Source organism: Tachysurus fulvidraco, chromosome 22, assembly GCF_022655615.1.
Source record: "Tachysurus fulvidraco isolate hzauxx_2018 chromosome 22, HZAU_PFXX_2.0, whole genome shotgun sequence".
In the NCBI taxonomy this organism is placed as follows: Eukaryota; Metazoa; Chordata; class Actinopteri; order Siluriformes; family Bagridae; genus Tachysurus; species Tachysurus fulvidraco.
The window spans coordinates 6,242,349-6,267,867 of record NC_062539.1 but is presented as its reverse complement, the minus strand read 5'-3'; the positions used below and the strand labels follow the sequence as shown (position 1 = coordinate 6,267,867).

Genomic DNA, 25,519 nt, shown 5'->3' with positions numbered 1-25,519 from the left:
AGTTTTCCCTCAGATATCTACTAGAGCTAGCATACATTTTGAAAGCTTATATCTAAATATATCTATTATATATAACTGTCGAGCCAAGATATTTATTTATTTGCTTTAGATTTTTCTTGGCTGCAAAGTCTCGACAGACACAGTGGAAAATTCCAGAAAATACATTTTGAAGCAAAGTCTCTGTTCCCTTTCAGGTCCACATCCCCATACCAGCAGGATGAGTCCCAATGTGGGTCACGTTCATATAAATATTGTGGAAATTTCTGAATTTATGAATGCATGCGTTGTAAAGCACAGAATGTTGATCACACTGTGTTCATTTAGTGGCATTTTAGGTATAATTTAATATTTTGTTGATTTTATTATAGACATCGGTTTAAAAATCATATAATTTATACTCATATTGAAATAATTGTTCTTGTTAAATTCAATTCAATTTATTTGTATAGTGCTTTTAACTATTTCCCATTGCCTCAAAGAAGCTTTACAGAAGTATGGAAACAGAAGAGACAGAAAAAAGTAATAAATATAGAAGAAGAAGAAAATAAGGATAAAAATAAATAAATGAATATACACACTTAAAGTTTAAAAATAATTAAAAAAAAAAAAACTTTTAATCTTATTTATTAAATTTATGATACTATATACAGTATCTATCCCTATCCCCAACAAGCAAGCCAGAGGTGACGCGGCAAGGAAAAACTCTCTGAGAAGACATGACATTGTTTGCACTGTCTTTTGTCCTGTACTGCCTTGTCTGTCTTGTTGTCTTGTCCTGCACTGTGTACACCAGGTTGCACAGATGCACTTGGACTACTTACTAAGTCCTTATAGCTCTGTCTTTGTTTCATGTACCACCATAATCCTGGAGAAACGTTGTGGTTGAAATGACAATAAAAGCTTCTTGACTTGATTTGACTTGATTTGATGAGGAAGAAACCTTGAGAGGAACCAGACTCAGAAGGGAACCCCTCATTTGGGTGACACTCTACAGTAAATTATTTCAGTAGATCATTCAACAATCAGTTTAGTATTTATCTCTACAGGAATGAATGAATGAATGAATGAATGAATGAATGAATGAATGAATGAATGAATGAATGAAGGAATCTGCCAATGGAGTAAATCTATTTAAAGTGTGAAATTGCCACGTGCTAAGAAGTCATTTCCTGCCAAGGGTTTCTGTAAAGATGGAGGATGGAGCAGGAAGATCTACAGCATGCTGGTATGTTTGGCCAGATGGGGGCAGCTCGAGATTGTACAATAACACAAGAAACCAGTTAAACCTCAGACACAAAGGAAATCAGAGCACCTTTCATATTCCTTTCCGTTCTCTCGTTTTCTTTACAACATCCTTGCTTTCACACCTCAACATTTTTTGTCCTCCCTATCAGTAGTGTTTAATGAACGAATACTTGTTAAATTGATTGTTTAATTAATCGCTTCCTGGGATCATTTATATACAAACGTATTTGCATGATATTTGAATATGCTAATTACGTCGCTGCGTCCGTCTCCAGCCGAGTACTGGGAGTTGTGCGTGGGGCGTGGTTTCGTCTGAGTGGGCGGAGTTAAACGCGGCGGCACTTCCGCACACTGTAATCTAATCCGTTTGACATCTAAAATGGGCCTTCAGAGCGCCGAGAACATCCCGCATCTCACGTTTAGCAGGAGAACCGGATAAAGACACACGGATAAAGATCGGAAGTGTTTAAACCCAGTGGATCAGTTAACTTTTAATCGTTGAGTGAGCAGTTTTACACGGTTTTTGCTTTTGTTTAGTTTTTTGTGTGTTTTTTTTTTTTTACACCCGCATTGTGTTTGTGTTTAATAATTTCCCTAGCAGCTGGATTGTCCTCAAAGAAACGTCATTTTGTTGTTGTTTTCTTTTTTGTTTTTTGCTGTAAGCTTTGTGTGATCCTGCTGGTTTGGTCGAGCAAAGCTAGCTTAGCTTAGCTGAAGTTAGTTGTTAGCCGAAGGCTAGTCGTGCTAACAGATTGTGCACGCGCCTGATTTCATTTCTAGAACATTCCAAAGAAATCTGAGGTAATTTTTTTTTATTTTTTTAAACAACCCCATAATAATCACGAGGATTCCGGTTCAGTTTCACTTGGAGAAGAAAGAAACACCAAGAAACTGACATGATGTTTCCACAAGCCAGGCACTCGGTAAGTATGAGCTAATTGTACCATTTAATCCATTCAAATCTCTCTTACCTTTCTAACCAGGATCACATGATCTAAATCTTTCCATAAATCCCTGCATTTACATGTTTTTTGTCTGGATTAACTTGATTTAACTGATTTAAATGCAGTTCTGTGCAAAACATTTTACAGTATGTAACTATCCGTAATTCATCCGTTTCGGTTGTTATGTGCATCCATTATAGTGGAATAATAGAACAGGTACTGAATAATCCTGAATAATAGGGTTCTGGATTTGTTCATAAAAACCTTTGCTGAATAGCTTACACGTTGGGGAAACAGTGCACCAGTGCAGATTCACGTGTGAACACAAGGCAGGTGTATATTCATAAAAATAAAATAAAAAAAACCCAAACAAAACAATGTCCTGTTGCACAGAGCTTTGCATTTCTGTATTCATTCCATCTTCATCATCTGGAGGTTGTCTCATAGACCCCAAACGTGAAGTGGGAATACACCTTGACTGGGTGCCGGTTTGTTAAAAGGCATCGTAAAGCTGTTTCATCTCCTGGTCAAGAAGAACATGAAGGAAATCTGTATTCAACGCTTCGACTTGGATTTACTACACGCTGGAGCATAGAAAATGAATAACACTGGTGCATGTGGTAGATTAGTGGTTAAGGTGCCGGGCTACCAATCGGAAGGTTATGAGTACGATCTCGGGTGCACTAAGCTGCCACTGTTGGGCCCCTGAACACGGCGCCTAACCCTCAATTGCTCAGTTGTATAAATATGAAATGATGTAAGTCGCTCTGGATGTAAGGGCGTCTGCTAAATGCTGGAAATGTAAATGTAACACTGGTAGGAAGCCAAACACTTGTGCAATGTAAGAGAGCAATAAGTGAATAGAATAAGCTTCATTTGCTTTGTCTGCAAGTCTGAAGGAAAGTGTAAGATATTACTTTATAATATATAGGTGATTTAAAAAACAAAAACAAATACTTTGTCGTTCATCAGATTTTTCCAAGCTTATATATAGTAAAGTTAAGGTTCATGTGTTGTAGGTGACCATTTTCTTTCACAAAGGCTTAACGGCGGTTCAGTGAAGCAATGAGTCCACTTCATTTTTGTTTAGGACAGACAAAGATGCTGATTAAAGGCTGAAAAGGTTAAGTGTACTTCCCTTATTTCCCCTAGCACAGCTTTTCATGCTACTTTTCCATCAGTGAGGCTCCCCAAATGCAGCACTGTGTTCTTTATTGAGTCCCCTGATGTTGGTTATGTTGGTGTCAAGCTCTCTTGGGGTCTCCAGCCTGCAACACAGACCAAGCTTTGTATACAAACACAAGGTCATTAAAGAGACTGGTAATTAATGAGGGGAATTGGCTCGAACTGCACCTGCAAGCACGGTTTATTTCAGGCCACCCAAGAATTTGAAGGAATTCCATTTGCATTTTAAATTCACTCCAGCTTTCGGCTGACTGTTTTCCTTTCTCGGGTAGTAATAAATTGTTCTCCTGAATTCGCTTTGTCCTGAAGTTTCTGAAAGAATCTGCAATTCTGACTTCAGTCTCCAGGATAAATGTCTGGTTCTGTATTATGTCACATTTTTACATGAAATCACACGCCATTATCCGAAGAAACCTTTCGGAGGCACGAAAATCTGAGCCTTTAAAAGTGCTTCTATCCTCTATAACGATACGAGCGCCACGGGATTACCACCTACCAACTCGAATAGCAGGAGATAATAAATGACCAGGTGCAAAAGTGGTAGATGATGTGATATAAGACTGTATGGCAGAAGAAAAGGGGAAGAAGAACAATCACAGGATCATGTAGCAAAATGTGTTTGCGCTCTCTATGAAAATTTATAGATATGTCAGGTTCTCAGCTTGTTACCGTGTTAAGTTTGTATTTGTTTTTTTTTCTTCCCTTATTTAACTACTGCTCAGGATCCGTCGTCCAACTCAAGAGCTCCAGTTGTATGACACTGATACGAATGTTCTTGCTTGGTGGTGTGTGCTGTCATAGCTGGTAGTAATTGTAATGAACAGCTTATAGTTCACACCAGCGAATTGTTTCATATCACAGAGAAGCGTTATTCTTCTCATTAAAATAAGCTACATATGCAGTATCTTTATTCTTTTCTTTTCTAAGTTGTTGACTTGATTGTCCCAGAGTGCTTGATTACTAATTTGTCCACCGTCAACAATTATTCCCTCCTCAGATTCTCTTATTCTCTCTTTTGTAAGTTAATAAGGCAAACAAAAATCCGTTTGTTGTGGTATGGGCTTCATGGTGGTTTAACACATTTGTGTTGGGGGTTCGATTTCTGCCTCCATCTTGTGTGTGGAGGTTTAATTTTTTTGTTGTCTCTATGCTTTAGGGGTTTCCTCTGGGTACTCTGGTTTCCTCCCCCAGTCCAAAGACAGACGTGTTGTTGTAGGCTGATTGGCATCTTGAATTTGTCTAGTGTGTGAGTGTTGGGTGCCCTGGCATAGGCTCCAGGTTTCCTGAGACTCTGTGTAGAATCAGTGGTACAGAGGATGTATTGGATGGGTGGGTAGATGGATGTATGGATGGATGTTGTGTAATGGAAAAACCAGAAAAAGTGTGACTTATTCGGTATAATATGATGTATAATGCAACATGTAAGAAAATAATGGATTTGTGCAATAACTCCTCACTGAGCTCACCAACTGTCAGTTTGACTCAAGTCTTATTTGCAGTAGGATAATGTATGGAACCCCAAACCAAGGGATTAGAGGGACTAAACACTGATTAAACAAATCTTTCACAGTCCTTGTTGTCATTCCAAGCTAAATGCGATGGGAAAACCCAGGCCATTAAAAAAGGATCTAATCTCTTTCATTACTGCGCATACTTTCCACATCACAAAATCTGTAATTTGGCTCTACAGCCAGTGTAAGTATCTGCCTCGACCTCACGATTAAACCACGAGATTTCCCATTCCTGCATTGAATCCAAGACTAGGACAAACGGATGGAATGGAAAAACGGTTTAAATCTTGACCTTCTGCAAGTCAGCTGGCTTTGTAGAACGGAGAAGGAAGAATGTCTATTCAGTCTGGCTGATTCTTTGCTCTAGAGGTTAGCCAAAGGGCCTTGTGAGGCTGCTGGGTAAATTGTTAAGCTTTAAGCAGGCTGTTGAAAGGCCTCCGCTCGAGAGGATTTGCTGTTCCTGTTTCCTGCCCGGTCCTGCCCGTGGTGGTTTCCTGTGTAAACAAATAACGCGAAAAGAGATTGGACTTTCAGTGTGTCGTGTTTGAAAGGCTACCGCGGCCTTTGTCTGAAATCTATCCTGACCTGTCTGACTAAATCTATAAACTGATACAGATTTTGCGCTGTATAGAGTGGAACTGTGAAGAAGTGGAAAGGTCTGTGATTCGAATTGAGTAATATTAACACAATTCATTGTAACGGACACGTTACCACTGCACTGTTTGTTTAAGCACTTAAATTTGGCATGGAGGCGTCTACGTTTGTTTACTCTCACTTTAACGTTGGGTTGAAAATGATGTCATCGCGAGCTCTTTCTGTGGTAAAGATTGAACGTGACGGGCTTTTATGTTGCCTCGTGTTGCCTTTATCAACAAAGAGGGGGAAAAAACGCTGTTTTCTCCGACAGTCTGTATTTTCTGTCCCTTTTTTTTTTTTCTTCGAACATTAAGGTAAGTGCTTGGATTTAAATGCAGTCATCAAGATGAGCGGCACTCAGATGATTTGTATTCTGAGTGAATTGGTTTTTTTTATATTTATTTATATATTTATTTATTCCCCTCAACCAGTACTCTAGTGATAATTGATACTGATATGTCACGATGTTCATTCCTTAATATCCTATACAGAAATGCTTAATTCTACATTTGGTAATTGTTCAGCGTCCCTATTCTGATTACGACAAAATCCTCCCCTAGAATTGAACAATATCTTCTCTGACAAATGATTTAGAGTCATGAATAAAACATGCTGTCCAAAACGCATTACCGCAATCCACAGTTCGCTATGCGATCGATTCAGAGAGGCTGAAGCGTCGCCTTGTGCAGAAATGATCTGCTGTAATGATGATTATAGTGCAATTGTCAGTTCTGCTGGTGTTTACTGCATCTAGCTGGTTAGGAAGAAGGTGGTTGCTTGAGCTATGTTTATGAGCCTGCAGTGATCAAAAGGTCACATCTTCATATTTCTTGTTTATAGCTGCCTATGACACTGATGTCTGCATAGACAAATGTTCTGACGTCTGCAGGCAGCATTTACAGGGAAGACTGATTACTACACACACGTGGGGGGAGGGGAGGGGTCATATATGGAGGCCTGGATAGCTTTGTGTCTTTTTTTTTTTTTCTATTTATATTAAAATATATAAATGAATAAAAAAAGGCATTTAAAACAAAGGTGCTGTACAGAATCATCCACTGAGCAACATGTTTTACACCGTGAGTAAAAATTTGTTCTGTGTGTTTACTTTATATTACGTGCCATTACATTGTTTATAACACATTAGAATCTAAGGAGGGCATTAATTCAACAAGTGACACCAAATTCATGAAGCTGCTCATAATACCAGCAGTTATCAAAGTAGAACTTGGCATTAAATTGTTTATAGGAGAAGAGTAGAATAGCCTCAATTGAGCTGAGTAGAATAAAGTGAGTCGAATAGAGTAGATGTGAGGAGGCGAGCCGGGCCGGGCAGAGTCGAGCCGAGCCAGTCTGGCTTGGCAGGGCAGGGCAGGGCAGAGCCGAGCCGGTCGGGCTGGGCAGAGTCGAGTCGAGAATTGAGCATTTTATTACATTTACTTTCACAACAGCCACAACACAAGCTCAACAGGGAGAAGAGAGACTTGAATAAAACTTTAAAATGCACAATAAGTCACAAAAACCACATAGTAAAGAAGGAATATCATATCCACACAGCTCTTAGGTTATTTACACACTGAGTCTGATCTCTCTGTACAGATTAACCGTCAAATATCTCCGGCTATCAGTTCAAGGCCGTAAGTTAGAGATGTATAATTTTTTTTTTTTTTTTTTTTTTTGAGTTCATCTCAAGTCCATGTATTAAACGCAGTGATCGAGACACTATTTGGAAACACATCACTGATGCACTTACTCAAGAAAAATCTGGCAACCCTGCAGTCATTCAGCTGTAGAACCCGGCTCTGAATATGCGATCGCAAACCCGTGACACACGCGCGCGCACACACACATTCACACACACTTACACCTATCCAGCTGCGTGCTAAAAGCTTCATCGCCCGTAGTGCACAACCTACACACATTTATCCTCCCTTCCTTTCTCCCTCCCTCCCTCCAGCTGTTTTTCTCCATCATACCTTCTCAGCATGTACACTGAGGGGGTTTTGCTTGCTCTTTTGTCTTTCCAAGACATACACAAACACACGACACAGTCTCGTGCGCACACACATAAACGCACACGCTCCCCCTTACACACACACAGTAATGAGCCTCGGGTGTGTGTTGTAGGGGGAGGGCTGAGGGCAGCACCAGAGGACATTATTAAGGCTGGTTGAATTAACACCGCTGCCCTGTGACCGTACTACAAACCCCCCCCTAACAGGACAGGAGGTTAATCCCCCATGGTCCCCATCAGCACTAAACACACACACGCATGCAGACCTCCCATTTCACCTCTCCCCCTTCCTTTCTTTCACTTGTCCTGTGCTCGTGTGCTCGTGTGTGTGTGCTCGTGTGTGTGTGCTCGTGTGTGTGTGCTCGTGTGTGTGTGCTCGTGTGTGTGTGCTCGTGTGTGTGTGCTCGTGTGTGTGTGCTCGTGTGTGTGTGCTCGTGTGTGTGTGCTCGTGTGTGTGTGCTCGTGTGTGTGTGCTCGTGTGTGTGCTCGTGTGTGTGTGTGTGCTCGTGTGTGTGTGTGTGTGTGTGCTCGTGTGTGTGTGTGTGTGTGTGCTCGTGTGTGTGTGTGTGTGTGTGCTCGTGTGTGTGTGTGTGTGTGTGCTCGTGTGTGTGTGTGTGTGTGTGCTCGTGTGTGTGTGTGTGTGTGTGTGTGTGCTCGTGTGTGTGTGTGTGTGTGTGTGTGTGTGTGTGTGTGTGTGTGTGTGTGTGTGCTCGTGTGTGTGTGTGTGTGTGTGTGTGCTCGTGTGTGTGTGTGTGTGTGCTCGTGTGTGTGTGTGTGTGTGCTCGTGTGTGTGTGTGTGTGTGCTCGTGTGTGTGTGTGTGTGTGCTCGTGTGTGTGTGTGTGTGTGTGCTCGTGTGTGTGTGTGTGTGTGTGCTCGTGTGTGTGTGTGTGTGCTCGTGTGTGTGTGTGTGTGTGTGCTCGTGTGTGTGTGTGTGTGTGTGTGCTCGTGTGTGTGTGTGTGCTCGTGTGTGTGTGTGCTCGTGTGTGTGTGTGTGCTCGTGTGTGTGTGTGTGCTCGTGTGTGTGTGTGTGCTCGTGTGTGTGTGTGTGCTCGTGTGTGTGTGTGTGCTCGTGTGTGTGTGTGTGCTCGTGTGTGTGTGTGTGCTCGTGTGTGTGTGTGTGCTCGTGTGTGTGTGTGTGCTCGTGTGTGTGTGTGTGCTCGTGTGTGTGTGTGTGCTCGTGTGTGTGTGTGTGCTCGTGTGTGTGTGTGTGCTCGTGTGTGTGTGTGTGCTCGTGTGTGTGTGTGTGCTCGTGTGTGTGTGTGTGCTCGTGTGTGTGTGTGTGCTCGTGTGTGTGTGTGTGTGTGTGCTCGTGTGTGTGTGTTCGTGTGTGCTCGTGTGTGTGCTCGTGTGTGTGCTCGTGTGTGTGCTCGTGTGTGTGCTCGTGTGTGTGCTCGTGTGTGTGCTCGTGTGTGTGCTCGTGTGCTCGTGTGTGTGTGTGTGCTCGTGTGTGTGTGTGTGCTCGTGTGTGTGTGTGTGCTCGTGTGTGTGTGTGTGCTCGTGTGTGTGTGTGCTCGTGTGTGTGTGTGCTCGTGTGTGTGTGTGCTCGTGTATGTGTGCGCTCGTGTGTGTGTGCGCTCGTGTGTGTGCGTGCGTGCGCGCGTGCTCGCAGAACCAGAAGAAAATGACGAGCGAGCTGTACTGTACGTCTGTATTTAAACAAAAATTCCTTTCTTTCCTTAAAAAAACTACAGTATTTTGCCTTCGGTCTGTAAGATCCTTACAAGACGCCGTTCAGCGCGTCATTCGATTAAAGCCTTTACTTCTCGGAAACAGACGGGTGAATAAGTCCGTAATTACTAGCTGAGATCCGCTAGTAAAAAGATCATTTCCTCAGTAGAGCTGCGCGTGCTGTCAGGAGAGGAAACTGTACCGATCTCCACACTGAGGTGGAATTGTTACGCCTGCAGAATGGATTCTACACTGAGGGCTTTATCTTTCATTTGAAATTGTAAACATGTAGCTTATTTTGTCCAACTTTGGTCCAATTCCACATGTTAAACTTCCACATGTGAAACATGTTATGCCTTTTAAACATTCACGTGACCATGTGAAATATAACCAGTAAAGAAATCTACAGCTCCTCTGTGTGAACGTGACGAACAGCTATAACCAGCGTATTTATGCTGTGTGTGTGAGACACGTGTTAAAATCAGGAGGAGGGGCTTTTAATCTCAGGTTTGCTTTCACATTCAAGACTTCCTTCTGTCCTGTTTGACCGTTTGTGTCCTTTCCTGCGTCACACACAGGTTTACAAAACGTTTTCTTTTCTCAGTGCAAGCATTCATGCCACAAAGGTAAACAAATCCCACATCAGTCCTTTGAAAGTCTGTTGTTGTTGTTGTTGGGTTTTTTTTTGTTTTTGTTTTTTTTTACTGGCATCAAGACAGGAAGTAGCTTGATCCGTTACACCGATCCTGTTCTTGGCACCTGATTCGGACACGGATCCTAGAGCGTTTTGGAGACGCACAGAGCTCTGGTGTTGAATATTTTATGGGATTGATGTAATCCCTTATAGCCATTTAACAGTCTGTGTTCTTTGGATAAAAACCCCGATCAGATGTTTTAGCTCAGCATCAGAAACATCTAGTACACAGATCCAGAAGGGAAGAAATTTCTAATCTCTCACACTCTGGTGTCACCCAGATGAGGATGAGTCTGGTTCCTCTCCAGGTTTCTTCCTCATATCGTATCGGAGATCTTTTCTCTCCTCCGTCACCTGTGGCTCACTCATTAGGGATAAATTAATAATGGATAATGCATCATTTCTATCCTGACTCTGTTTTTTTTTTGTACGTTCAATGTTAAAACCTTCATTTAAAAAATACTGAGCTGAAATGATCCTGCTTCTTCTTTATCATCCTTTCGTTATTCTTCTTTGTCTCCTTTTTCACCTTTTCCTCTTCATTGCTTCTCCTCCTTTCTCTTCTTTACCTTTGTCTTCTCCTTCACCACCTCCTTCCTTTTTTTTCTCCTTAATCACTTTCTTCTTCTCCTTCAGATTCTCTTCCTTTTTTTAACCTTCTTCATCTCCTCCTCCTTCTCCTCCGTCTCACCTTTTCTCCTCCTTCACCTTCTCTTATTCCTGCTTCTACTCCTTCTCAATCACTTTCTTCTTCTCTATCAGATTCTCTTCCTTTTTTTTTTACCTTCTTCTCCTCTGTCTCACTTTTCTCCTCCTTCACCTTCCCTTATTCCTGCTTCTTCTCCTTCTTAATCACTTTCTTCTTCTCCTTCAGATTCTTCAGCACTTTCTTCACCTCTTCTTCCTTCTGTATCGTTCTCCTCTCCATACTCCGCTAGCATCATACACGTGTCTCAGATGGATTAAACATTTCTCAGTCAGTTTTTTTTTTTTTTTTGATCGTGAGGTGCCGATTTGGTCTCGGACTCCTCAACCAGTTGTACTGAATGCGTCTTCTGCGAAGTCGTGTGAAACATCAGCAGCATCTTAGAGCCGTTTCAAGAAAGACGAGCGCCCACAGATCGTCAGGGTTCTATGGACTGATACGAATCTTATTCGTCTTGCATTACAGGAATTAGGCAGAAATTTCTATTACTTGCAAATCAAGATGTCGCTCCTTTAAGGCGGTTCTGTGGAGGAAAACACACACACACACACACACACACACAGTTGTTCAGAGTGAAAAGGTTTGAGTACCATAGCTTACTCTGTATACAGTCCTGATAGTCCTGGCAATGTTTTTGTGCACACACACATACATACACACACACACACACACCAGAAGCAATAATTGCACCGAGATCAGTCATCCTGTCAAAGCATGGTGTGCGCGCACACACACACATACAGGCAGCGTTCAAAAAGAGTAATTACTCAAAGATTTTCTCTTGTGAAAGTGTGTCTCTCCCCTCCCCTCTCTTTTCCGACACACACACAGAGCTCAGCGCCCTTATTTAATGAAACAAAGGGGTCTTCAAGAACATGGAGGTGTGTGTGTGTGTGTGACACAGTGCAGCAGCAGATGTCTGGGTCACACAGGCCAAAGCCCTTCATTAGCATGAGAAAAAGGCTTGCAGGAAAACAGCAATCTCAATCTTTCCATTTTTCATTCAGTCATTCGTAGTCTTCGTTCTTTCTACACACACACACTTTGTTTCTCTCGCTCTCTCTCATCTCATTCTTTTTTGTTCCTTTCTTTGAAGCAGGAGTGTGTGTGGGTCACAGGTGAGGCTGATGATTTTGTGGCTCTCTAATTGATTTCTAATGGTGGTGGAGCAGGAGTGGGATTACTGAGGGCTTCAGTGGAATCCCCTAGCAACACACACACACACACACACACACACACACACACACACACACACACCCCTCTTCTCTTTCCACTTATACAACCTTCTACAGGTCAAAGCACACACACACACACACCTTCTCTTACTTCCCACTTATACAACCTTCTACAGGTCAAAGCACACACACACACACACACACACACACACACACACCTTCTCTTACTTCCCACTTATACAACCTTCTACAGGTCAACACACACACACACACACACACACACACAGAGACACACCTTCTCTTACTGCCCACTTATACAACCTTCTACAGGTCAACACACACACACACACACACACACACAAAATGGTCATTGTTTTCTTTCACAGTATTAAGCAGTCCTTTTTTGTAGATTACACAGTTATGAATGAATTCAGTTTATTCGTTTATGGCGGAGTGCAAACCGCATTCTTAAACAAATTGTATTTTTTTTTTCCCTCTATAGTCTAATCTCTAGTGTGTGTTTGTGTGTCTGTGATGTCGCTTCCCTTTGCAGTGAGTGTAGATGCGGAATATCTGGGATTCAGCTGAAGCTGAAATAAGAGCTGGTGGATTTTTACATTGTGCTCTGATAGCATCAGGATAAGATCCAGTTAGACAGGAGTGGATGAGTACAAGTCCCAGATGAATGCAGGACTGAATGGGATCCTGTGCCTTGGTCACACTATGGGTTTGTTTCCATGGAGTTTACTTTGCTTGAGGTAACAGGGTGTGTTACTGCGGCGTTGTCACTGTGTTTATATTCAAATGCATAGAAAGTGTTTACAATCGGATGTCGTTTTTAGTCAGGTGAATAAAACGCAAGGTGGTATTGCTGAGGAATTAATCCAGCCCCAGCAGAGACCATAAAGCCATGAGGGGAACATTTTGGGATTCCAGGCTTCAGCATTTGTAAGACTTCAGCATGTGAATGTAAAAGTGTCGTTTTAGCAAATTTGGGTTGTGAGTGTGTGACCTTTTTAATTCCATTTGAAACCCTGTTCTCTGCCGGAATGACACGGTGTGTGTGTGTGTGTGTGTGTGTGTGTGTGTGTGTGGTACAACAGTGCTGCAGGCTTTGCGGTTGTTTACCATAAAAGATCCTCATTTGTGCAGGTGTGTGTGAGAGATACAGAAAGTGTGTGTGAGAGATAGTTGTGTGTGTGTGTGAGAGAGAGAGAGAGAGAGAGAGAGGTGAGTGTGTGAGAGAGAGGTAGAGAGAGGTGAGTATGTGTGTGTGAGAGAGAGAGAGAGTGGTGAGTGTGTGTGTGTGTGTGTGTGTGTGTGAGAGAGAGAGAGAGAGTGGTGAGTGTGTGTGTGTGAGAGAGAGAGGAGAGCGAAACAGTGTTTGTGTGTGTGTTTTTAGAGGAACAATGGGCTCCCAGAGGAGAAGCTTTGGGCACCACAACAGAACACTGCAGGGGATAAACTGCTTTACTGCACACACACACACACACACACACACACAGATTTGGCCTACGCAGCAAATACACATTCGTGTGCCATCAGATTTCTACACAGGCAGGGATGATGGTTTGGCCGACGCGTACAGTCGGACTGCAAAAATACAAATCAAATCAGATTTTGAGAAAGAACAAAGCTGATATTTTGTGCCTCGTACGTGAGCGCTCGCTGATGATGTTTTCATTGATCAATTATTTAAGGCTGTTTGAACAGAGTAGCACATTTATTGTGTTTATGGATAATAATATCAGAGATGTGGAATATAATATGGGAATAATGTGATATAAATATTACGATTCATTAACAGAATCTTTTTTCAGTAATGTCAATACTTGTAAACAACTGTGTAGTGAATCACATGAACACTTTTTGTAAAATGTTAAAAACCGCATTTAGAACGAGGATTGTCCAATTCGATAGATTCATTCGGTGATGAATCGATTCACCGATTCAGTGAGTCACTGACTTGTTGATTCTCCCTCCTTGTCCTTGTTTATATTTTGTAAACGCTTTCTCCAGAAATTTCATATATATTTAACAGCTTAATATTTTAACGTATTTCAAAGTGACCTCTGAGTACCGCAGCAGTCCAGGAAGGTGATTAACATTGTCAGGTTATTATTTCTGTGTGTCCTAAGATGAGCTGCGAAACAATTTTACACCCCAAGCTAAGATTTATTACGATCATACTGCACATCAGAGTGCCTCAAACATCCTAAAAGTCTTACTTTTCCTCTTTTCCAGGCCGCATCTCAATCAGCACAACCGCTAAAGTTCACCACCTCGGACTCATGCGACCGCATTAAAGACGAGTTCCAGTTTCTCCAAGCACAATATCACAGGTATGTGAGCCAGGATTTCTACCGGAGTGTAAAATTCAAATTGTATTTAAATGACTTCATTATTGGAACATTTACCTATGTACTTAGATTTCACTTGTATATTTTGGATTTGAATAATAATAAGCCCGAAGCTTTATATATATATACACACACACACACACACACACTCTCTCGAGAAGTCATACAGATCAGGAAACATGACCATTTATATTTTTAAAAAATGATGTGCAGTGCTGCGTGTAGCAATATTTCACAAGGAATAAATGAAAAGTTTGATCATCTGAAATATTTAATATTTATTCGCAAAAATAAATCCCAGCTATCGGACATCGTTTTGACGTTCAGGTTGTGGCGTCAGTTTTCCGAACGTAAGATCAGTTAAGTTTCAGGAAACCTATGGCATAAAAAAAATAATAATAATAATTTTATTATTATTTTGAGAAAAAAAAATTCGTAGCTTTTTTTTTTCTTAGCTCGTAGTTCCACAGTTTAGCAGCCATTTAACAGTAATTATTTTGTTTTATATATTTTATTTTTATTTATATTTTTTCCAGCACTATGGTGTAAAGGATAAATGAATAGTAATTTGGATTTGTGTGTGTGTGTGTGTGTGTGCGTGTGTGAAATGAACCGTGCCTGTGAGTATGTGAGTATTTTCTGTCTAATCATGTGTTTTGGTTATACAACACTAATCGTGGGCATTTGTGCTGGGGAAAGCTTTTACAAACACTTGGCTGAAAAGGTTTCAAATTGGGTATGAAAAATATTTATGAAAGTAAGTTAGAAGTTTAGGACATTTAGAAAGTGAAGTGATGTGACATACGGCTAAGTACGGTGACCCATACTCAGAATTTGTTCTCTGCATTTGACCCATCCAAAGTGCACACACACAGCAGTGAACACACACACACACACACACACACATCGTGAACACACACTCAGAGCAGTGGGCAGCCATTTATGCTGCGGCACCCGGGGAGCAGTTGGGGGGTTCGGTGCCTTGCTCAAGGGCACCTCGGTCGTGGGCGGGCCCGAGACTCGAACCCACAACCTTGGGATTACGAGTAACTTGATTTTAAACTTTTATCGTTTCTGTAATCCTGTAAAGCTGCTTTGAGACCATGTGAATCGTTAAAAGTGCTATACGAACGAATTGAATTGAATAGAAGTGTGTTTTTCCCTCAAGTTGGAACCTTACACACAGATTCAGTGGCTGTTGATAACAGGTTTTAGCTGCTGACGAACAAACACTCGAGGTGAAATGGGTCTGATATGAACTACAGACTTTGAATCCTATCAGAACGGCGTCATTCATTTCTATATGTAGCCCTTTATACACACACGACTCTAAACATGTGGGTCACCGCAGCAAAAAGCTTTGTTTTTCAATGTTTATTCCTCAAAGTCAGTGAAAGATGAAGGGTGTTCGAGAGGCTGCTTCAGCCGAACGTCACCCAGCCCTGACGGACGAGTGGAATGATGAAAGAAGAAGAGGAAGAGAGGAGAAAGCGAGCGTTGAGATGTCAGATCTGCTTTCACCTGCCTCGGCTTTATATCTAACACTTGTTGAAAAGAGAAAGTTTCGGCGCTCGGTTTCGTTCGCCATCTCTATAAACATCTACATTCTTCTCTCGACCTATCGGTTCTAGTTAGTTCACTACTGACCAATCAGATGGCATTGGCAGTGAGAACCGGTTGTCATGGTGATTGAAATGTAGCCTTTATTTAGTTTTTTTCTTCTTCTTTCCCTCTCTTGGGGAAGAGGGATTAGGTGAAGTGGAAATGACAGCCTGAAGGTGTGAGGGGTGGGTGTGTGTGTGTGTGTGTGTGCAGGGGAGTGTGTGTGTGTTAAAACCGAGTGAATATGTGATAAGGCAGGAGAGGGAGAGAGAAGGAGGGAGAGACTTCCCTCTGTAAAGTAACTTAATGCTTGAGTGATATGCATACTCACAGGCACGGTTCGTTTCATCACCCCCACCCCCCCACCCTACACACACACACACACACACACACAAATCCAAATTACTATTCATTTACTTATTTAGAAGTAAATAATTTGTACACTGCATGTACTGACTTGAACTGCTCTCTTTTTTTCCTCCCCAAACTTCTGTCTTTCTCTCTCTCTCTCTCTCTCTCTCTCTGTCTGTCTGTCTGTCTGTCTCTCTCTCTCTCTCTCTCTCTCTCTCTCTCTCTCTCTCTCTCTCTCTCTCTCTCTCTCTCTGTGTGTATTCCTGTCTCTCCTGCACCAGTCTAAAGCTGGAGTGTGATAAACTGGCCACGGAGAAATCAGAGATGCAGCGTCACTACATCATGGTGAGTAAATTCTTCACATGTAAATGAAAAGGGAAACATGTGTGCGCGTGCGTGCGCGTGTGTGTTTCCTAGCAACAGAGATTACCTCAAAAAGCCTCAAAAGCTATGAACGTGCACTTTTCTGTCCACAAGCTTCAGAATCATGAAGATATTTTCACACACTTTTAACACACTGGTGATGGATGCAGTGAATTCTTGAATAAAGTGAAGGATCCATAAAAAAAAAAGTGTAGCGGTGGTTGTTGTCGTTGTTAACGCTGTTGAAAGCTTAATGGAATGTCCTGCTTTATCTACCTTACACCGAAAATAGCCATTGATGCTAACAGACCGACGTCTGTATAGATACAGATATATGCAGGGACGTACAGACACCCAGATGGACAGACAAACAGACGTCTGTATAGATATAGATAGACAGACCAACGGATTAAAAGACAGACATGAATAAAAAAAAAAAGATTATTAAATTAAATTGTCTTTAGTACATAATAAATAGTATGCAGACATACTGAAATATCTAAATAAATAAATAGGGTGCGGGACATTTTCATGTTAATCTCATGCTAATAACTGACTAAAAATTTCTTGAAAAGCCTCGAAATGTCACTTTTTTACACGCAAGAAGTTCAGATTGAAAATACTGTCTTCTTCTAGCACGAGTAAAGGCAGCAGGTATCAGTGAAATGGAAATGAAATGAAAACATACCTCAGTCACGCAAGGCAGAACAATTTGAGAGCATCGGCGAACAGTTTATCTTCTTTTGTTTTTTTTTCTCTCTGATTGTGTAAAACAAGGGGGGAAACCTAGCTATCAACACACACACACACACACACACACACACACACTGTACTCTTAATATTCAGCAGCAGATTTTAATTTGAGGTTCAACATTATTCAAGAATCTAATCCAGGAAGCTACAACTGCAAATGTGTTACATATCCATGTATTTATTTGGTGGACACTTGTAGCCTAACGTCATTTGCATGAGCGGCAGAATGCAAACCAAGCGCTGAGCTGTTAAGGAACATTTGTTGAGAGCTGCAGTAACATTGCTCCATATACCAGAGGCCAGAGTACGACTCGTTTAACGATCAGCATGGTCCTGCTAGCGGAGACCTTATTAAGAACGATTCCAGGTGTTGCCATATTCATAAAGTTTGGAAGCACATCTGTAATGGTGTTTAACGAAGCGTGCTGCAGAGAAGCACAAGCTGCTTTTTCATGTTTAAGGGGAAAACGTTCACCGTTCAAATCTGATTCGGTTATCGGATTTTTGCAGCAGTTTTATATGACCCACAGAAGGTGCAGCTTATTACACTCGGCTGACACGGACGGATAATTCTGTGTCGCTCGCTTGTGCGTTTGCAGACGTGTTTGGAAATAAGTACTCTACCTTTTACTTGTGATCACACTAGACTTACAGCATGCAAAGGTTCATCCGATACCTATGTGAATGACAACCAGATATGACATCATGCATTAGTCTAGAAAAAACAGACCTATTTACGGACGGACGGACGGATGGCAGTTAGATGGATGGTCAGACGGTTAAGAAGGATGGATGGACGGACGGACAGTCAGGTAGATAGACAGACGGACGGTCAGATGATAGATAAACGGACGGTCGGTTGGATGGACAGACTTGTGGACTGATAGATAATGGGCAGACAGATAGACAGACAGATCTATCTATAATCGAATCCTATTGAGAGAGAACTGGATGGTCCTCAGACAAACAGACCCTGACTGTGAACTGGCTCTCCATCAGTCCGTCTTCTACTGTAACGGGTTTATTTCCACACCTCTTTATATTCTTCTCTTTTACAAACCAATCTGTTTTTATTTCTCCAGTCGGACCTGCTTGTACAGATCACATGCATCTTGGATTGCGTCACACGTAAGCAGAACAAAAGCTGCAGATTCAAAACAAATACGTCACATCCGTGCCAGACATCTAATGAATAGAGTTTCTCATTCCTGTACGCTGCTGTTAGTCTCACACATCAGCGTCACAGCATGAGTGCCTTGCCTTGCCTTCCCCCATACCGTCTCTCCATCTCACACTTTTCTTTGGCCCAGAACCCTGGAGCGTTTCTTTTCTCTTCACACTGAAACGCTCTATGGATCGGCTTTAAATATGAAGTCAAGAGAGTGTACAGGCTCATCGATCAGCTTATAACCGATCGATACGAGGCAGCGTTGTAACAGCAGCGGGGCAACAGAACGGCTGTGTCTCGGGGGAAGATGCGAGGCGTTCTGCTTTACAATACATGTTGTGCCTCCAAGCAAAACACTCGGCTTGTTGCAACAGTGGGAAGCAAAGGCTGCAGGGGTTTTGTTGTTGCTTGTCAAAAATATAACTTTAAAAAAGTATCCGAGTCTTTTTTTTTTTCAACTGAAATTTAGAGTTGGTCCTACAAGATAGTTTAGGAGGAAAATCATTATATTCTAAGATCTAGAAAGAAAACTGCAGTTATGAATGATCAAACTACCAGGACTGAGAAATCCATTTTTTTTTTAAACTTTTATTTATTTATTTATTTATTTATTTATTTATTTGCGAAATTTATTTGCAAAATGTTGCTTATTTTCTTCTAATCGTTGTCTTTGCATTTGTATCAGGTAGAAAGATTTTTATTTTTAAAGATTTTGTTTATCTCGGAATATTATGACAAACTCAGTGTCACTTAAACGCCGGGAACATTTTATATCATTTCTTTCAAGCTTTTATAGTTTTCCTCCAAACGGACGGACGGACGTTTATTTGTATTTATTCCTAATAAGCAAACCTGCAGTGACTGTGGTGAGGAAAAACTCCCTTGGACGGTAAAGGAAGAAACCTTGAGAGGAACCAGATTCAAAAGTGAACCTCATCCTCCTCTGGTGAAGCTGGAGGGTGTGATTATAAACTGTTATAAACACCAGAGAGTGTTATTATGAATAATGTCCTATCTACAGTTGGAAGGACGGATGGATCTACCGTACATGTCTTCTATATAGTACGCACACAAACGGTGTCCTCTAACTGTAGACTTAGTGGTCACTTCATCATGCTCCTAGTTGAAGAATTTTCTGGGTTTAATGTGATTAGGACACAGCCAGTTCCTGCCTGCACCTGGAACGTCACGTTACACATCATGTCTTTATACACAATTCAGTTTCTGATTTGTTGAAAACGCATGTTCTGATGCTCCGTGTCTATACATTTGCACCCACGGTGTGCAGTCTAGTATGCAGTCTAGTGTGCACAGGGCTGTGTCCTAAATACCAACATCCAGTCTGCTTAACAGCATCTCCTGTCTGTTCCCTTTGCAGTACTACGAGATGTCGTACGGGCTCAACATTGAGATGCACAAACAGGTGAGAGTCTGCTGTGTTGTCTGAGAGTGTGTGTGTGTGTGTGTGAGACGAAGGTAAGTTTGTCCAGGCATGCATATATATGTGAAAGTGATCTATTGTGAAGTGGACAGGACTGAAAATGCCTCTGTTTGCTGTAAAGTAGTAGGTAATTATTATTATTAGAACTTAAAGGTGCGGTCTCCGTTGTTTGAGAAACGCTTCAGAAAACTCAGTTGGGCCGCCAAACAAAACAAAATCAAAACAAACGAGTAGCCAATGAGCAGAAAGGGGCGTGTCTTGTCAATATGGGCTGGAGAGAACTGAAGGAGCAGGAAGTTGGCCACATATTCACAGGTTGGAGTTTCCCAAGTCAATAACTCTGAGCTAAACGCTGTTACTACACAAATAACACCTCTTTTCTATCGTAGTAATGTAGAGAGGCAGCTACAACCGCGTTTTGTGTAGTAACGGCGTTTAGAAAGCGCCGTCTTTCCTGACTGTCGTCGTTACAACAAAGTTTCCAGCTTTAACTCCCAAGTGCTCGTGTAGAAACTTGAACATTTAACGATAAACGTTTTCTAACATGCAGTAAAACCTCACCAGAAACATCGTAGATGGTTTTCTATTAAAAAAAAAACAATCTGCAACAGCTGCTGTTATAGAGACGTTGTTATTGGGACCGGAGCAGCACTATGTCGTCAGTGTACTTTTACAGAATAGCTTGTACTTTTATTTCACTCAACAATATGAAAGGAGTGTGAGAAAGTTGCCACAGATGAACTGTGTTGATTGATTGACTTGTTTTTGTTTTGTTTTTCCCCCTCAGGCTGAGATTGTAAAGAGACTGAATGCCATATGTGCTCAGGTGCTGCCTTACCTGTCCCAAGAGGTACGACACGTATTTATATTTGTTTTTAGTTTCTAAATACAAACCCACACACACACCCAGTCAGCTTGAAGGGTCGATTCCGGGCGAATAGACACTTAATCTTTTTACTGCGATGCTACTGTTAATCAAATCCTGGTGTTTTATTATTGTTTTTTCCCTAGTGTTTCTATTTAAAAACTAAAGTTCTGGATACTGAGGTTAAGGTTGTAGAGTTAGAGTTAGGTGGGTATAGGCATAGTGTTATTAGCTGTATTAATATGTGTGTGTGTGTGTGTGTGTGTGTGTGTGTGTGTGTGTGTGTGTGTGTGTGTGTGTGTGTGTGTGTAGCATCAACAGCAGGTCCTGGGAGCGATTGAGAGAGCTAAGCAGGTCACTCCACCAGAGATGAACTCAATAATTCGGGTAGGCTGCCTGCTTTATTCCTCTCACATCTTGTGTGTTTGTGTGTGTGCATGTGTTAAAAAGTTAGGAGAATCTGTGTCTTAATTCGTTCCCTCTTTGGATATTTGTTCTCCCTCTCCGTTTTTTTTTTTTTTTTTTTTGGTTTCTTGTCTATTTAACTATGGGTTGGGTGTGTGTGTGGGTGTGTGTGTGTGGGTGGGTGTGTGTGGGTGTGTTTTATGCACAGCAGCAGCTCCAGGCCCACCAGCTCTCTCAGCTGCAGGGTTTGGCTCTGCCTATGACCCCTTTGCCCCTGGGCTTGAACCCCCCGACCCTGCCTTCCTCATCCTCCTCATCTTCCACCGCTACGGGTCTCTTCTCTCTCTCCAGCATCCTGGCATCACACGCTCACCTCGCCAAGGAAGAGAAGAACGCCCGTGATGCCGCAAACAGCGCCGACTCGCACCGCGACGACGACGGAGACAAATCCGACTAAGCCCACTTTAATGCTTCTTACAGCGAGGCAACGAGAGCACAGAGAGACAATGATGAGAACACTGCATTGTTTTGTTTTTCCTCTTGCATCCTTCTTCTAAAGCCTCTTGCTTTTCTGAATGCATGCCTTCCTTTAATTCCTTTTTAGTCAGTGCGTTAAAACCTACCTTTTTGCTGGCCCTGAATTCCTTTACTGTGTTTGGTTTTGTCGAGCTCTTATTATTCCTCTGTGGGATCCACGGCTTCCTGCAAGTCTGTTAGACTTTCAGATATCATCCTGTAGAGCTCCTTCTCTTACGAGCTCATCCTCAGTCTAAACCCAGAAGCTTCTGGATTAAGCCCGAGGACACGATCCTCTTTCCAGACGCTCAGACAATCCGTTGTTTCTTTATTCCCGCGATGTACATGTTGCAGAATCGGATATAGTTTGGAAGATCTTGTAAAAGCACAATTACCCAAATGAGAAATGTCTTTGTAGAGGACCTGTAGAACCCAATTTGGTTTTTTTTGCTCGCTCGATCTCGTCTTTGTTTATTATCTGCATTAAAATTTTGCATTTCAAAGATCGTTAAAGGTGCGCTTTGTGATCGGTATAAGTGGTTCCACATCTATCATATCGTTATCATATCGTTTTTAAAGATCCCTTAGGGGAAAAATGCTTCATTTCTTATCAATCGTTTCTTTATTTCAGCTTCTTGTTTATATTTTTCCACTCCAACCCAAAAGACTTAAGGTACAATGTCTTGCATAAATATTCACTACTTTTGAACTGGACAGCATGGTGGTGGTAGCATCATGTTGGGGGGGGGTGGGGTGGTAGAGCGAGAGAGACACTTATTCAGAGAAGAAACCATGCATGATCTGAGCTAACACCACCACCATGCTTCACTGTGTAGAGATTCTTGATCTAAACTCCTGTGTCCATTTCACTTCCAGTTTTTTTGGGGGGTTTTTTTCAAACACTTTAGAAGTTCAGTTTGTTTAGCTGCTTTGTGTGTCTTAGGACTTTAGATTTTTTGGGATTACTTTCCCAGTAATTATATATTTTTTTGTCTTAACCGCAAGAGACGAAAAGACAGAGAGAGACTGACTAGGGAACAACAGTTTATAGCTGATGTCATGTAAGTGGTTTACATTTTCAGCATTAAGCATAATTATAAATGGATAAACAGCACAGTGCGTCATTCCGATGCCAAAGCCATGTGGTCAGAGAGGAATAAAACGCTTCAGACATGACCACATCGTTAGTTTCCTATAACCGCATGCTGCATTGTGGCTTTTTTTTATTTTTATTCTCTCTTTATTTTTACGTTTCATATCAACGCTCACGTTTTATTATCTTCCCTCATAGTCAAAAGCAGACTAATGGAGTGTGTGAGCTAGAACATATGTTCCTCTTCTGCTAGCAAATGGAGGTGTATTGTTTTGCATCTTCTCTCCTCTTTTCCCACCCCCCTCCCTCCGTCTCTCTCTCTCTCTCTCTCTCTCTCTCTCTCTCTCTCTCTCTCTCAGAGCTAGGTGTGTGTTGTGGATGGGGAATTTGTGCCATATACACAGAAAGACGAAGTATATTTGTGTTCATAGTATGACCCCCCCTCCTCCCCCCAAAAAAAAAGAAAAGAAAGAAAAAGTGCAGTTTTGCTTTGACGCGACCAGAACGCACTTTCAGTCTGAGAAATTGTTTGAAGTGAGCACTTAGTTTGAAATCCGTTTCCTGAACGAATCGATTTTTACCCAACTACGACTGCTCCAAATAATGGTCTTTATAGATCCTGTTTGGTGATGCACATTTTTGTCCTCCCTTTACAAAAGGAAATTAACACTGAAACCGACACGTCTGCCATCAGCGTTCGGCTGTAATCTGCAACTCGAGAGCCGTTTTGCACAAGACTACAGAGAAATCTTTTACAACTGTCAGGCTTAAGAATGCAAATATGGCTTATTTCTTTAAGTACAAATGAACAGGTGATGGTTTAGTGCGTCATATTAAAGTGGACGTACGGTGAAAATGATTAACACAGAAAGGATGGAATCACAACCGTAAATGGAAGCAATGTGGTTTAGTGCAGAATCAGTTTAAAGAAGCCAGATTATGACACTGATTGGAGTTTCACCATCACATAAAAATTGCTGAATGAAGAAAAAACTCGTGTGTGAAGAGCAGGATCATATTAAAGAATAACAATTTCTGCACCCCCCCCCCCCCAAAAAAAAACCCTTACATAAATAAATTAAAATAAAAATAATAAATGTTTTCTTCGAACAGAATTTATTTCCGTCATGTCACCACAGGGGGGCAGACTTTCCTTAAGAACATGTAGTGCCTGTTGTGGAAATACAGTGTATTGGTCATGTTTGGCTTTTACTACCTATTGTACGTTTTAAATATGTTATAATCCAGGGCTCGTCGACTCCTAGGCTGGAGACGGAACAGTTGGTGGATTTCTGGGTTTCTGCATCGATGTTTGTTTAATGGGGTTGTTGGAGCAGGGAAATGGTCAAACTGCTAATCTCTGGTCTAACAGGACTGCAAAGAGAAGAAAAGAGCAGAGTTCATTATGAACATGCTGTATGTGCTGTGTAGAAACATGTCTGGGAAGGAAAGTGTGTGTGTGTGTGTGTCTGGGAAGGAAAGTGTGTGTGTGTGTGTGTGTGTGTGTGTGTGTGTGTGTGTGTGTGTGTGTGTGTGTGTGTGTGTGTGTGTGTGTGTGTTAGAATAGGGATAGAAAAGCATAGTTTGTACTTTGTCTCAGATATCATCATACAACCCTGTCAATCAATACCTGTGCTGAAAAGAACACTAGCATGCTGGTGTTTGATGATAAAAATTTAAAAGATTTACTAAACATTTTGTCATGTAGTCATTCAGCTCGGATGAAAGAAGGAAACTATCTACACAAACATTAAAATTGCCTTAGAGAAAAATGGTTTCATTAAACCTACATTTCTGCTCATTTCTATACGGTATAAAGGATTTAAATGCTGGTCCTTTTTTCTGCTTCTTCTTCATCTTCATCTTCATCTTTCTCCTCAAGTTTGCATTGCCGTAGTTCTGTTGTGAGTGCACTTGATCTCAATGGCGAATTGATCTCTTCATGGTGGGGGGGGGGGTATTGGAGGGGGGTTAAACAGGGACGTAAGACAAGTACAGAAAATCTTACTGGAAAGATTCAAACCAATCGAATAGTGTGTGTGTGTGTGTTTGTTGTGAAGGGACAATTTCTAATATGTATAAATATATCAATATACATATACTTTTGTAAACATTTTGTATGTATAAAGCTACATTTATCGTGTGTGTGTTTGTGAAGGAAATGTAGTGTATGCGGGTTTGATGAGCGACTGACCGAGAGCCTGTCCAGTATATCGATTTGAGACCTACATTGAAATACGTAGCTGTATTTCAGGAAAGATAAAAATAATACATTGGCTGTAGATGTTACGCTAGGTAGCAATCAGCACATCTTATCATGGACCTGAAGTATTTGTTCTCCTTTTTAAAAAAAAAAAAAAAAAAAAAATCACTTTTCACGGGTGATATAAAGCTAACAAAGCTCCGTAGTCAGCCGAGGTCCAGATGATGGTTGGGTTTGAGTTGTAAATACAACATCCGTTTTCTCATCAGCTGTAAATTTAACCTTCGTTTTGAATCCGAAATTAAACTTTCGCTCTGATTCGCTCTTTTTTTTTTTTCTTTTTCGTTTTTTTTTCTTTCTTTTTTTTCTTTAGTAGTAAGTTTACTTTCACTTCTCATTTTGTGATGCGTGTTAAACTCTTGAGTGTGTTCTTGCTGGAAAGTGTGTCAGTTGTGTTATGAAGATCAATGTTACTGTTTTTGTTTTATTTGTTGGTTTAAGGAGAAAAAAAATGTGAGGGGAAACTAAAAGATAAATTTGTTTAATTATTCAAGACTGGGATTCTGCAGTAAGGAAATATTTATGGTGCCTTACAAATAAAAGCTTCAGTGTACCTCTAA

General features: G+C 41.4%; 1 protein-coding gene across 2 annotated transcripts; it reads left to right on the top strand.

Moving 5' to 3' along the window:
* The first annotated feature begins 1,567 nt into the window (after positions 1-1,567).
* Positions 1,568-25,519, top strand: chico. Of its 2 annotated transcripts, none has more exons than XM_027150418.2 (7): positions 1,568-2,168; positions 14,024-14,121; positions 16,374-16,437; positions 19,755-19,799; positions 20,605-20,667; positions 20,995-21,069; positions 21,296-25,519. In XM_027150418.2, the coding sequence occupies exons 1-7, from the start codon at positions 2,142-2,144 to the stop codon at positions 21,542-21,544; spliced, it is 621 nt and encodes a 206-aa protein (XP_027006219.1). In that variant the 5' UTR covers positions 1,568-2,141; the 3' UTR covers positions 21,545-25,519. The 2 variants fall into 2 exon arrangements, with proteins under 2 accessions (XP_027006219.1, XP_027006220.1); XM_027150419.2 differs by having other exon boundaries at positions 1,570-2,168; positions 21,299-25,519.

Bases quoted from the DNA above. Each gene is read 5' to 3' on its own strand.
- chico (XM_027150418.2), top strand. From the start codon at position 2,142: ATGATGTTTCCACAAGCCAGGCACTCG. The intron at 2,169-14,023 runs GTAAGTATGAGC...CCTCTTTTCCAG, and splicing joins TTCCACAAGCCAGGCACTCG to GCCGCATCTCAATCAGCACA. The intron at 20,668-20,994 runs GTACGACACGTA...GTGTGTGTGTAG, and splicing joins TGCCTTACCTGTCCCAAGAG to CATCAACAGCAGGTCCTGGG.